At 41.7% G+C, this 14858-nt stretch overlaps 1 protein-coding gene across 18 annotated transcripts in view; it reads left to right on the top strand.

The window, feature by feature from the left end:
• Positions 1 to 14858, top strand: part of ESRRG (estrogen related receptor gamma) — a 388458-nt gene that overhangs the window by 110862 nt on the left and 262738 nt on the right. The window contains exon 1 of one of the 18 annotated variants that reach the window (XM_056486382.1): positions 1117 to 1217. The exons of 16 other annotated variants lie outside the window; for them this stretch is intronic. In XM_056486382.1, coding sequence (XP_056342357.1) covers positions 1212 to 1217 — 6 coding nt within the window. In that variant the 5' untranslated portion in view covers positions 1117 to 1211. Of the gene's footprint in view, positions 1 to 1116; positions 1218 to 14858 lie in introns of those variants that run through there. One more of the 18 variants, XM_056486395.1, reaches the window with a different exon arrangement.

Here is a 14858-nt window from a genome sequence, read left to right as displayed (position 1 = left end):
TTAAAAAAAAAAAAAAGAAAAAAAAAAAAAAAAAAGAGTCAAGGGATAGCAAAACATTAGAAATATTAGTTTAAGGAAAATCCTACCAAAATAGGGAGGGGGGTGTGAGCTTTCTAACTTGTATTCATCTGTTCCTAATTATACAGCCCTGGAAGGCACATGGCACTGTTCTACGAGGAGTTTATCTTTTATATGACAGCTACAAAACTTCAAACTCTTCAAGTAAACATCCTCAAGCTTTTTAACAATTGTATAACTCCTTTTTGATGTATGGAGTTAGATTCTTGTCTGGTGTTTTTGGTGAAGTCATGCAGCAGTTACAACCCACTCCTGGCTTTATAGTCTACAGAAAAAATTCTTTGATACTGTGCTCAGGAAGGGAGTAAGACCCACCAAGGACCCATCCTTCTCTTGGCTGGCAGTCATTAGGAATTTGGAGGTTTGCCCAATGGTGTAATTCAAGTCTTGACTGAATATCTTATTGGTTAAAAATAGGAGCCAACTCCAGCTCATCAGTTTTTGCTAAGAAACTATTGATTGTGATTAGCAAGCTTAAAAATAATTACCTTGTGTGTTCATTGCTATCTTTGGACATACTCTCATATTCCTACTGTTATAGAAAGTATTGAGCAGCACAATAGGATGATTTGATGACTAAGGTGTTACACTGAGTGGGCGGCAGAAGGGTATTGAGCACATCTTAATTGTTCCATCTCCTGGGCATGGAACAAACACACAACACCTCCACAGGGGAGAAAACCCACTGGCCTCGCTGGAAAATACAAAGTGAGCTATCCCTCATGCCCTTGTTCCCACGAGGGAAGGTGTATCCAGTCCTTCCCAGCTGCACTCATTGCTTTCACCATATCTTTGGCAGAAGCCACGAGCCCACCCAGCAGCACAGGGGTAAAGCAGTGGGGAAGGGGGTATGAGTTTCACCTGGGTTTTAGCACCTGCTTTAAAAGCCTGGTGGTGCTGATTCATACCTGGTTGCAGTTGACCCTGAATGGCTGACTCAGTTAATGATAACTGAAAGCCTGTCTGCCCCTGGAAGGTGTTGTTCTGTAGCAGGGACAGTTTCAGCAAGCAGATGAATTTTTGTTACTTACAGCCCTGTGTACTCAGGTGAACCAGCATCCACTTCAGTCTGCTCAAGCCTGGGCCACCTGCTGAGAGTGTGAGAAGAGCTCCCTATAGCTGTCAGGCTCCTAATGCAGGTCAGTAGCCACTTCAGGGGGCCACCTTCTCCAGGCTTTAACTCTTGAACAGCTCTGAAAAAGCTGATTTCTTGTCATGTTATTCCTCTCTGCTGAGAAAGCCGAGGAAGAACAGCTTCTGTATTTAAATTTGGTGTCAGAAGTAGTGAGACATACACACATATATATGTATGTATACATATATCTATGTATATGTATTTTTTATGCTTGTGGGATTGCTTTACTCTGTTCTTTAGGTTTCATATCCCCTATGAATGTGTCAGTAATTTTAAATCCGTACCAGTCTGTGATGCCCAGTCTGAGTTTGCATTTTCAATTTCTATTTCTCCTAAAGGTTTATTCTTGTAATGGTTTGGTGTGTACCAGGTTGGCCCCTAGCAGGCACCTTGCAGGTGCTTGGCAGATAATATGGGTTAGAATGTCAATTATAGAGTGTTTTGCAAATGTGGTCCCATTGCACAACCACATAGGGATGTGTGGGGCAGGGTGCAAGCTCTTCAGGCCAGCTGCAAGTCGTGTGAAACTGAGTGTGTTTGCATGTCCAGGAGAGGGATTTATTCCAGCTTTTTGTGTGTTAATGGCAGCTTTTGAAATTCAGAGCTAGAATTTACTGACAGGGAGGGAGGAAAATCACTTGGTAAAGTATTTCCTGGTGCAATGGTCTTCAGATTGGCACAGGTGGGAGAGGTGAGTGCTGGGTCACACCAGAGTGACTTTCTCATGTGGATTTTGGATTTTGTGATTTGTGTTACTTCAAGAACTTAAAAAGAATGAATCACAAGGCTTTTATACAGTAGCATGGGAAACTGTAGGCATGTTTGCTCTGGTCTGTGTCAGAGGAGGAGATGCAGATGGACTGCAGCTGCAGCTCTGGGAAAGCAGGGCTGGAGCAGGAGCCCTGAGGACTGGCTGAAGAGCTGGGAACCTGGTGGGGAAGGTGCAGCTTTTTCCTCCTGCTGTTCTACAAGGGATGTTACAACAGCCCCGAGGAACGTCTGGGCTGAATGGACAGAGAGCAGGTGATGGTCTGGGAAAAAAACTTCACTGACAGGAGTTTCTGACAGCAGCTTTATGCACTAAAGGTATAGTCATATGCTTTTTAAGACTTTCTAAGTGACTCTAAATCTGTGTACCGCAGTAATTTCTCTCTAAACATCTGTGTAAACTCTCAATAGACTTGTACATGTAAGCTATGTGTTCCAAACAATTTGCTTCAAAAATATTTGGCCTGACTGAGAAAAATATTGTTGAAAGAGCTGTTTCTTTCCCCTGCTGTGTTTAAAGGGGCTTAGACGTGAGTCCTTAAATTCAGCATCCTTTATTAGCATGATTCCAGGATTCTCAAGGATTTATATAAGAGCTTGAACCATTTAAAATGTTTGTCACATTTAAAACCGAATGCTACAACTTTAAAACTTGATCTATTGGGCTGTAGCAGAGCTAGAAGTGAATGTTGTATTGCTTTTCTATGGTTTGAGTACCTTCTCCTTCACCCAGGAGACTGCAACGTATTTTTTCGTGTCTGGCTGTCTCAGATACTTACGTGGCTGCAGCTACTGCAGTTTCTGAATGTTTCACAACACTTTGGGGAGAATATTATTACTTTACACATATCACTGGCTCATGAATGCTGAGTGCCACAGATGAACTTTGGCAAGGTGTTTGGTGCCTTTTTTTGGAAAGAAGGGCATGATTTTAGAGCAAGTTTACTAACATATAATGAGCAACTGCAGATTTTGCACATCAGCAGGGAATGCTGGACTGAAACCCATCAGGTCTGGGCCTTGGAGAAGCTGAGCCATCACAAGTCCCCTATTTGCTTATTTGCCATGTGAATATAACTGTTATATAACCTATTGGCTATACAAGCAACTTGTGCTGTTACACAGTTATTTTTTGTGTTATATTTAACACTTTTCTTGTCAGAAGCAGTGAGAAACAGGGAGAAATGCTTCTGCTTGTGTGTAAGGTGTTGGCTTCGAGTCAACTACAGCTGCTAGCCTGGCAATAATTTGAATTGTTGAAAACACATGGAAAGAGTAAAATAGAAGATACAGGGAAAAGAAAATAATCATCACCAGAGATGTTTCTTTAGAATAATTTTATTAAAAGTTCATGTTTGAAGTGATGTCATCCTTTTCATTCTCTGTATTTAATTGTCCTTCTGAAGCTTGGCATAGCTATTCTGATGTGCAGCAAAAATATTACATCAAAGGTGAACGTTTGAATCCTGGCTGGAAAATAAAACAGAGCAGGGGGGAGAACCCCCAAATGACTAAGAGTTCTTGAAAGTAAAATATAAAAGAAAATAATAATTTCTCTCCCCTGACAAATAGTTCAAAAAGTAGCCAACAGTTTGGATCTGGTATGTCACATTGCATACAAATGAAGAAACTGTCACCATCAGTTTCCTTTGAAACCTTTTGATCTTATCTTCTGTAGTAAAGGGCATGTGACTTGATCAGGGCTTCTCTTCTCTGATACATAGGCAGAGTCCTGATCTGCTAAAATATGTGACAGATTTCTCCACTCAGTTGATACCATTTTTTTTTTCCCTTCAGTCTTTGTCTGGGGTGGATATGATTTACCCTTCCCTCTCCATTCAGGAAAGCTAGTTTCCTAATTTGGCAATTTCCAATTAATCTCATATATTATGTCAGAAGTAGTCTTACACCTTTCTCTCCACTTGCCAGGCTGGCTTGTTTTTCTAGTAAGAACAGGAAAGTGGAATTATGACATTTTGTAAAGACACATTAGTCACTCAATTCTTCTGAAAAGTCGTGGGATCTGTGTTCTGGCAATTAATAAAGGATTGTTTTATTGCAGAATACCTTTGAATGGAGGATTTGAATATGCACAGTCAGTAGCGTCAGGGGACAGCAGTGGAAGGAAAAGCTTTCTAAAGACCTCTAAAACTTAAAAAGCACAGTTTTTATGAGGTATTTGTATTTTTAATGCAAACTATAATAGCTAATGTGCTTCACTTGATTAATGTTTTGGTCCAGAACTAGTGAAGTCAAGGAAAATTTTCCCAAAGGGCTATACTTTGTTACTGTGGCAATTGATGGCAAAGCTGTTTTTTACTTCTCTGTGGTAAGACTGCTTGCTCTATGAGGGAGAGTTGAAATAAGAACTAAGCCCCAGGAAGTCTTGATGGGCTCCTCTTTGAGGGTAAAGGCTGGAACAAAATATCCTTGTCCCATGTGTTGTCACTGCTGGGCTTTGCTGCCATTTCCTGGTGTAGGACACCCTTAGTGGCCACAGGATGGTTCCCTGGGACCTTGGGAACAAGTTTGCAAAATTTGTGAGGTTTGCAGCAGAGACAGAAAGTTAGGGGGTTTTACCTTTTTTTTTTTTTTTTTTTTTTTTTAATCCCCTGTGCAAAGTAAGCAGTGCTTGAGATGTCCAGGAATTGTTCCTACCCAAACTTGCTGAGTAGAAAAAATGCTGGAGTTGCAGAGTGGAAAGCAGCGTTTAAATGGGTGAAGGTTACTGGGCAGTGTTTGCACAGGAGGTCAGGCTGGGTGATCTCACTACGCCTGCAGCCAACTCCACCCTGGAGCATGAGCTGCAGCCTTGCAAAAGGAGAGTTCTCAAAGGGAAACCCACACATTTCCAAGCTCATAGGAGAAGCTGTGGGCTGTCTGCTGGCCGGAGCAAGCTCTGCCCCGTTTGGTTTGCCGCTCGGCTTCTGTTGTCAGCATGTCCCTGGTAGGAGTAAGGAGCTGAGAGAGACTGGGAGCAAGACGTGCCAGCTGCTCTGGGAGGTGCAGCTGGGTAAAGTGCAGCAGCAAATCCTTTGCAGTGCTGGTGCTGAGAGCTGTTTCACAGAGCAGTTTTGTTCTCTGGTGGTTTTAGATGCGTTTACATGGTGAGTGTCTCTCTGCCTGCTGAGGTCGCTTGTGTCACTGTCCCTCAGAGCTGGGGAAAAGTGGCTCTTGGGCTGCTTGCACAGAAAGGTCCCTTTTGGAGTCTTTGTATAAAAATCTGGTAGAAGCAGGATATGTGGGACTGTCCCAGCAGCATGTTTTCTTTGTTGCTGAAGTCCTCAGCTCTTAGTTTCTGGTTTAGCAGAGTAGGAGAGCATGTCAGGACATCCCCCTGGGCCAAAAATATGTGCTTAGAAGGGTTTGCTTCTGGGCTAGCAAGGAATGCTAGCAAAGCTAAATTGACTTTTTATTTGAAGAATTTGGCTCGTCCCATGTCTGGGCTTTTTCCTCTTCTGTTGTCTGTTGTGAGATGAGTAAGAGCTGGTATTCAGAAGTGGTGCCTGAAGAGCTATGGGTTTGCTTTCTGAGTAGAGCTGAAGGTCCTAAGAGTTGGGATCCTGGAATGCAAATAGCATCTGAGAATGGTTTTGCCTTTTATCCATTAACACAAACACAGCTCTGATGTTTTAACTATCAACACAGGTGAAGAAATCAGTCTTCCTGATGTTCCACAGGACTGCCAGTTCAGTATATGCTGGAGGCTTCAGCTCTGGAGTCTGAAAGGCCAGGGACACAAGCACCAGGAGGTTGCTTCCATCTGCAGATTTCTGCAGCTTCTCCAGCGTCCTTTATCTGGGATAGGCAGCACCTCATCAGCCAGCTGCCAAGCAAGGAGTCCTGCCGGTGGTGCTGAGGGCTGAAGGAAACCTCAGATATGGCTGGAGATAAACAGGCTGCCACTGAGACCCCCACTCCCCTCACTGGTGAGAGAAGGGTGGCAGGGACCTGACAGACTCCCTGCTTCCCCATCAAGGAGTAAGGATGTGGGGGAATGTGATGCTTAGCACTCAGCACCAGGGCTTAGGAGATCCAGAAAATACCCAGTTGCTTTCGAGGCCTATCTGCAATCAGCATAATTTCTCAGGAGGAGGGGATTTTACTGTGGAACAGAAGGTTGGGGAATGGAGTGTTTGTAAAGGGAAAAGTAATTCTGTTTATGGGCTGGGAGTCAAAGACCTTTTTGGATGTGATCACCTCTGTCTGCTTTGCATACAGGAGGCAAGTTGTTGGATGGTTTAAAATGTTGGCTATTTTATAATAATACTAATAACAATTTAAAGATTTTCCCAGCTGTTGGAGGATGCAATTTTTCTTTGATAGGCCATTATGTATGCAAGACCAATTGGTAAACTGCAATGTACTGTTCTGTAATTATTCTCCCCTGTAGCTTTAATGAGGAGATCTGTGTGCAGTTTGATGGGAGAATATACTCTGCCGACAGCTACATCGAAAATCAAGACAGGTGTAATCTGCTTACTGTAGTCTGTGAATCCTCACCATGTGGCTATGTTATCTCTAGTGCATGTTTATAGAAAGATGCTTGTAAAAGGATTTAATTTAATGGAATAATGGTAACTGACACTATGAAAATGAAGGGGCTCACATAATATGGTGAGCGGAGTGGTATAAACACTAAAGTAGATGATTAAAAAATTGGTGTTTTACGTCATTTAGTTATGTGAAAGGAAATACAAATCAAGCCATTGTGTGGACTAAAAGAAAGCATTCTCTATTACTAACCCAGTCTAAGAACAGACTTTGGGGTGTGCAGGTAGTGATATCTTGTAGTGCAGATGTGATTGTCAGTTGTGCAGATGTGCACGGCTGTCACTAAAGCTCTGCACAGGCCCACTTCCAGGACCCGAGTCCTGGAATATGAAGAGCAGGATATCTTTTAGAAGGCAGATACTCTGCTGAGCTGTTGCCAAAAGCTGCAGCTTTCTCTCAGGCTCAAGAGTAGTTGTGTGATGAAAGGAGAAGCTCAAGCTTTGTTTAGGAATCTACTCTCTGGTGGGGAAGCTTTGGGGCTTTCACACGTGATGGGTCTCTGTTTCCTTACCTGTGCAGTAATGATAACAATAAAGTATTACTAGAAAAGCAGCCCAAATAACTTATTTATAACTTATAACTGTTTTGAAGCCCATTGAAAAAAAAACAAAACCTCTTGCTAGCAGCAGTTGCACAGGATGGTTAATTTGGAAAGATAAAATTACTTAGGCAGAACTGTGAATCTAGCTATTCAGAGGCTGAAAGAAATAATACCCGGTCACTCTCTGTGGGTGTGATTTATTAATTATCAGTCATTCTTAATCACTTGATACTGACATATATCTAACACACTGGAGAGCTTAATATCGGAAAGAATACTTAGCGTGATTTTTTTCTCAGCAGTCCATTTTTAAGTGCTGGGGGAGATAATGTGGTGCCAGCACTTTGGTATTGTGTTTCAGATCCTGTGTGACTGTCCTTGAACATGGAGGATGAGTGCACAGAAGGTGGCAAAAAGTTGTTAGCAAGAGCTGTGCTAAGTGTGGCCATCCTCCTCACTGAATTGCTTGAAAGCCTTTGGCTTGTAGAATTCACACATGTCATGACACATAGGGGGGTGGGTTTTTTATTGTTAACCTTTTTTGTGGTAGGGCAAGTGAATCTGATTTGTTATTCATACCAAAGATAGTCTAAGTGCATGATTGGACACACTATGTTACTGCATCAAGCAAAATGTGTTTAAAAAAATACTGAAAAGCTCTTCTGCTGGAGAAAGATGGGGATTGGATGGAGTTGGGCATTGCTGTTAATTATTCTTATTATGCTGATCTTGCTCCGATTTTTGAGTCTGGTGATTGCACTGATAAAGGAGCAGCCTTGATTTCTGCACATATGTTACCGTTACTTGTAAAACTGGGCTCACAGATTACTCTGAAGCTTTTACTGTTCCTGCAGAACATTTTGGTAGTTCCAGCAGTTTGATCACAAATGCAGCATCTCTCTCCTAATGCTGTGCAGGTTGATAAAACAGTTGCCGAGCTGGAGTCCCTAAAGAAATTATTAATTATCTGGTTAATGTGCATCAGGCTGTGGGAGTGTGAGATTAATCACCAGTGCTGGGATGAGTTGCTGAAGTGGATTTTGGTTTTTTGTCTCCTGTCACTCGGTAATGGCTTTTCCTTCCTTCACCATCAGGCGAACAGGTGCAGAGGTGCTGTATTTTCATTTTCCTGTAGTCGGGAACAGCCGGTGACCAGGAAATGCCTCTTTCTCAGTCCTGCTGCATGAGCAGTTTACAACATGGAGCAGTACCTGCTTTGGATGTTCCAGCTGCAGGAGATGCTCCTACAGCACAGACTGACCTGAGCTTTCCCAGATAAACACATTGGAACACATGTGCCTGGGGAGGAATGCCAGGAGGAGTGTTGGGTCTGGCTCTCCTCTATTCCCCAGGTCTCAAAGGGATTGACTTATATTTGGAAGTGGAATTGCAACTTGACTCCTGTTTTGAGTGTATTTATATTACCTGGAATTTTTCAGTAAATGAACATCCAGCATGTCTCCTTTTCTTTAAGGTAAGAAAAGAAAAATGTGCCCATTTATTGCAAAGATAGGGAAGAAGGTAACTCAGTCTTTAGTTGTACCATCCTTAAAGCCAATGGATTGCATTAATATTCAGATACTGGGGAGGGAGTTGGAGTCCTTTCCAGTGGTGATGGATCAGGGCATTGAGGTGCAACACTGCAAGCACCTGTCCTGTCCTGTTAGCCATCAGCAGCTGCCTCAGAAATGGTTCAGTGAGACCCTAATGTTCTTCTGGAGCTCCCTCCTGTTTTACACCTACTTGCACCACACACTGTACTGGTGGGGGGGGAAAAAAGTAATTTGTCTTTTAAATCTGACAGGTGTGTTGCTATGTCAGTCTTGTACAAAGATCCATTAACAGTTCTGCCCCAAGGCCTTTAGTTTTAGTGACTTCTTGTGAGGAGAAAATGGAAGGTGAGATGGAAGGAGCTGCACACCTAAAGCAGAGCTTGCCTAGACTATGAAGTGCCTCTAGTTAAGAAAAGAAGAAGCTGTAGACAACAGTGCAACAATCATTCTGCCAATATGTGCTGGGGAACAGAAGTAGAGTTTGAACTTTTCTCTATTTATAATGTCTAGGCTTTTGGATTACTTTATCACCTCTAACCATAAGCATTGTTTCTCCCTGAGGAGGTCCTGTAAATAACCACAGCCACTGAAACTGAGTTGCACAGCACTGGAGACCTGTTTTTAACCACTTAACTATGTTGAAACAAGTTTGGGATCTTTTTTTTTGTTGTTGGTTGGTTGTTTTTTTTTTTGTGTGTGTGTATGTATAGGCATTGGCCCTAATGAGCTTGTGGGGTTTGTTTCTTCTTGGCTAAAGCAGTGGTGGTTTTTGTCCCTGGTGAACTGAAAATTTTTGATTACCTTGCCACTTCAAGCAGGCAGAGATGTACTTGTATTTGAGATTACATTGCACTAATCCATTCTTGGGTTTTGCTCTCCATATTGTACAGTCCCAAATCCCTCTTCAGCTAAAGATGTTACCTCAGGAGGGGAAGTGATAGGTGTGCAGTTTTCAGAGAATTTGCTTTTTATAATAGCAATGTGCTCCACTCTGGAGTCCCTGAACAGCCCATGATGGCATAAACATCCATTTGTTTGACAAGCTATGGTATAACTTCACGTTAAATGTAGATGACCCATTTGTGTTTGAAACCCCCTAACCAGCAAGTCAGCATGGCAGCAGTGGGGCTTTAAATGTTAAACAGTCTTCAGGGCTTCAGGCTGAGTATTTGCACTGGAGTTGTTTGGGTTTCTGCTCCTTGCAGAGCTTCCTGAGCTTGTTGTGATAACTAAAATCAAGTTTACTTTGTTAAGCTCAACAGTTCCCAGAAGAGATAACAGGGGGGAAATAAGACCTTTAGGAGACAAGAAGTAAATTTCTGTCTGTATGGGGATACAGGTCACTGTCTTTGTATGACTTTTTGATGATGATATGCTCATTTCTTTATGCATGGTTGTGTGCCTGTGCATGCAGGGGTACTTGCCCACAGTGAGGTACAAAAGCAATGCAAAAGGAGTGTAAAACTTGGGAAATGTATCAAGCATAAAGGCAGTAACTTGCCAGCCTCTTCTGTAGCTCTGGATCTCTGGTGCTTAAAAATAAGTGGAATAGCAGATTTTCAGATTAGTAAATTGTGCAAATTCATGCCTAATTTACATGTATGATCACCTTGACTGCTTGTACAAATCAGGTAATTGTGCATGCAAATAGCTAATTAACACAATTAGCTGATCTGCTGATGCAGTCTCAGGATCTGTAAGTGTATATAGCCATGCAGTTATCATATATCTGCAAACCAGTTGTGTGAAGAAAATCTAAACCCTCATAATTTAGCAGCTGGGGAGAGTTGCTTATTTTTTAATAATGCTGGTTTTGGGCTGGAAGTGTCTGATGGGGTTCACAACTGTTATTGCAGTTGGGATCCAAAATCACTGAGGTTTAGTAGAAAAATTTAGTAGAAACATTTCATTTCAGAGTAGAAAGTCAGTGCTGCAGCCCATGGCAGGCTAGCTGGTCTGGTGGCATGAAGTGCCCTTCCCATATAAATTGCTCCCTAGTTTGGCCCTATGGCTTCATAAATACCTGTGAACAAAGCTTGCTAAATGCCTACTTATTACTATTCTTAAATACATAAAGTATTACACATTTTAAAGCTGCCTGCCTCCTTTCACCTTGGTAGAAAAAGAATTTACTCAAAAAAGGTTTAAAGGGCAAGTCTCTTGGTTTTTATTTGTCTTAGTCTCTTCCTTAGCATATTTGACTGCCAGGCAAAAATATCCAGGCAAGTTTAAACATGCAGATTGTCCAACTTTTGCAACTGCATCTGTGAGCACCAAATATGAGTGCAGGGAATTCAGACATGTTTTTCCTATTTCTGTTTACAGCTGTTATGGGGTGGACAGACAGCCTTCATCACAGTGATTATTTGTAATTTCAAACCAAGCATAATGTGAACTTGCAGTCAGTTCTTTCAAATCATTTAATATCAAGATTTGAGGCTTCACATTGAGTGTGCACAAAAGCAAAAATCTTCTGAAGTCAGGTATTTCTTGAGTTATCTCTTTAAAAAGATCTCCTAGTTATAAAATAGAAAAATTAAAACCTGTGTATTATATTTGTAACCTACCTAGGATCTCATTAGCTCTCTGAATTTCTTTTCTTAGAGGTGTATTTTGTTTTAAACCCAAGATTAAATATGCTATTAGCATGTAATGGACTAGGATTCAAATCCTAACAAGAGTTTTGTGTCCAAGACCACAGAATTGTATTTCTTTCATATTTCTCATGTAGATGGCTGTGGTCTGTAGCCTTTTGCTTACTGGGGGACTTCAATAAAAGCACCTTGTTATGTTCTTGACAGTAACACTCATTTCCTTAAAATCTGCTCTTGTGAGGGTAATTAAATGTAGCTGGAATATGTCTTTAGAAAAATTGCTATGAAGTATTTTACTGTCATTTAGGTGGCCTCCAGACCAAGGACCAAGGGACTTCAGGGTAAAACACAATGTGCAAGATAAGGAGCCTGTTTCTAGTAGAGCCACATCCATCTAGTGGTAGTTGGGTGCAGAGTCAGGAGAGAAGAGTGCCAGCCCTGGAGTGGTCACCAAGTCTCTCCTGTGAGGGTCAGCATGTACAGAGGAACCTCTCAAACATAGATAGAAAAATCTACTTTAAAGGTAATTTTTTTAAAAAAGCAGAATGAAAAGCAGAGTAGTGGAGACTTCCATTTTTTTTGTCTGCAAACAACACTGAAGAAGTTTAAAACTCATAGATGAGAGCCTCCTTTTATCTGTGTATTGGTGGGAATTAACACACACCCCATTAAAAAAAAAAAAAAAAAAAAAAAAAATAAAGCAAAACAAAAACCCACTAAATCCCAACCAAATATCACCACCACCTCACCCCAAGAAAAATACCAAAATCCAGACAAAAATCTTCCCAGCCAGCCAAAAGAAGATGTGAATGCTGGTTAGCATGCTGGTACCTGGGAGCACTTGGAGCTTGCTCTTATCAGCTGGTGTGTGGCAGCCCTGGGAACAGAAGGCAGGGCCTTGCTGATGTGTGCAGGGGCTCTTCCCCCCTCCTGGTGTGTGCTTTGCAATTCAAAGATGCTAAATTCATTGAGTGACAGGTGATGATTAGTGAGGAGCTGGGGCCTATCTGCTGTGGAAGGGAGCTGGGGAGGATGACTTTATTCCTGGTGGTGTCAAATCTTTCACCTTGCTGCCCTTTAAAGGAACAGTGGCAACTGTTTCTTTAACTTTATTTACAAATTTGTTTCAACAAAAGCAACAGCTTTTATGACTTTTATAACTTGTTATTTCGCAATGAATCTTAAAATGTAAAAAAATAGCTGGCTGTAAAAATCTTTTCCCTCATCCATCAGCCAAATTTTCCCAATACATCACCCAAATTTTGGCTATATGGCGATCTGGAATTGAAAACTAACAGGAAATAAGAAAACAACAATAAAAATAAGTAGTCTGGTTTTAAGTGTCAGGCATAATGACACTAAGGGAGAAACAGAACTGAAATAAACTGAAAATAAGACAAGCAAAGCTGTGTAGGCCTTCATGTTGGGACAGTGGAAATCCTTCTTGCAGAACTGGTGCTGAGGGCTGTGAGATGCTCAAGTGTCTCATAGGTGTGTGGTGTTTTTCCTTCCAGCCTGTGCCAGTCAGAAAATGAAGGAGCCATTTACTGAACTGTTTAGAATTGGGAAGGACAGAGAAGATACTTGGCTGTGGTGATGATGTTTATGCTTTTGGTTGGTTGAAATCCTGTTAATATCCATTAATACAGGCTTAAAGCTTTCTCTGAAACTTTTGGAATTACCTGTCTTTCTGTTATTTTAAGAGACAGTTCTTTTTCTTTGGATCATTGATGCTCTATTGAATTCAGTGGGAAAACTTGTACCTGTGATGGGATAAAGTTTCCAATCCCTGTTTTACTTCCTTAAGGACTAAAGGAAAAAGCAGGCTTTAGGTGATCTTTTAAAAGATCTTTTTAAAGAAAGGATGCATGTGCCAAGTGTGAGGTGGCATCATACAAGTTCATATAATTTTTTCTCCAGTTACTCATTGGCACTAAATAAATGACACTGAAAATGCAGTGCTGATGGAAGTGCCAAATTGCTGCCATGTGCAGAGGAGTTCTCTCCTTGCCCTTTCCTGTCAAAGGCCTTACTGCCTGCCAGTGACATGGCTGATTGCCTTTGCCTGATGAAGGGGCATTTGAGGGAGCAGCTGAGTTCCTCTAAAATGGAACTGATGATTGTAATGGAGGAACCTCTCCAAAGAGTTGGTACCCACATTTATCTAAAAATATGTGCCTGCAGTCACTCCCTCTAGCCTTCAATTCAGGAGCCTGCTTGAAATCCCTCACATTTTGAGGTCTGCAAAACATCATCACCCTTATTTCCAGGTGATCAGAAAATTATATTCCCTTCAGGCAAAAGATGGCCTCTTCCTGGATAGTTACACCTTTGTCTTGCAGCCCAGAGCCCTTTGGTGTCCCTGGAGACAGTAGCACCCACGCTAATCTCTTGTATACTGTGTAGGAGTGCTGGCTTCAGCAGAACAAGTCTCTAGGAACATCCTGGTGCTGGCTTCCAGGCAGTTTGTAATCCTGGCTGTTTATCTTTCAGTTTCTTTGTGGCTGGGCCTTGCTTGGGTATTTCTATTGAAGTCCTGTGACAAAAAACATGACAAGTGGCTTTGTGCCTCTAGCACAGTGGAGCTCTGCAATAACAGTGCTAACATTTTACCCCCAAAAGGATCTTCAAGTGGAGTCATGGACAGCTATTCAATGAGTTTAACTGACTGTTCCTCTTGGCCATTTCGGAGGGTTTTGGTTCTATCAATTGAAATCTGTCAAAATGCAGTGCTCTGCAGCCAGTGCAGATCCTGTCTGTGCTCCAGACAGGATTTTCCTGTGGGATACTCTGAAATGATTAGGTGGACTTTCCCCCAACTTCCCAGTCACATGTCTGGTCTCGTGCACTGAGCACACATTTTACCTCATTCTTGTTTCTCTGTCACAACCACAGGGTTTCTGTTTACAGCACAAACAAATTGCTGCTGGAGTTGTTTCCTTTGTGGAGGGGATGAGAGCAGAAGCAACATGTGAGAGATGATAATGTTTCCTTGTGTGGTGGTACTGGTGACAGTGGTGATACCCTCTAGCACTTCTGTTTCCATGAAATACAGGCTGTTACACCATTCAGAAGGCAAAGGAAACATGCCTTGGAAGAGACAAATTAAAAATAATTCTGCTTTGTCCTGCAGTGCCTTTATTTACAGAGTTTATCCTGGGAAACTCAAAGCATCACTAAACAGAAACTCTTTGCACAATGACTTACCTTTCCCAGGGAATCAACAAGCATATTGCATTGACATTTAAGTTTTGAGATCTTTCTCTATCCCTGGTGCAGGAATGAAGCTCCCAGATCAGCTGCTGCTGGTGAGGAGACGTAGATGCTTTATTAGGGATAACTTGGTTTATCTCCTTTGACACTTTTCTGATATCTCTTGATCATTAAGGTCTGGATTAAGTGGAAAAAACATTGCTTGCACAGATGTTATGTAGCTTATGCCTCAGATCTTTTATGAGAGAGTTTGGGTGCTTAATGTCTCCTAATTCAAAAAGAAAAATCAAAGTCTTGTGTACAGCTTCCTTCTGTCAGGTGCCAAGATGAGGGTTAGGTGAGCACATAACAAAAACCTGGATATTTGAAAGTCACATTTCCAGCTGCATTTAAGGAACTGTAGATAAAACACATTAAAAAGG

Source organism: Oenanthe melanoleuca, chromosome 3 (genome assembly GCF_029582105.1).
Source record: "Oenanthe melanoleuca isolate GR-GAL-2019-014 chromosome 3, OMel1.0, whole genome shotgun sequence".
Lineage (NCBI taxonomy): Eukaryota > Metazoa > Chordata > Aves > Passeriformes > Muscicapidae > Oenanthe > Oenanthe melanoleuca.
Note: the sequence above shows the minus strand (reverse complement) of the source record. Positions and strands in the feature narration are given on the sequence as shown.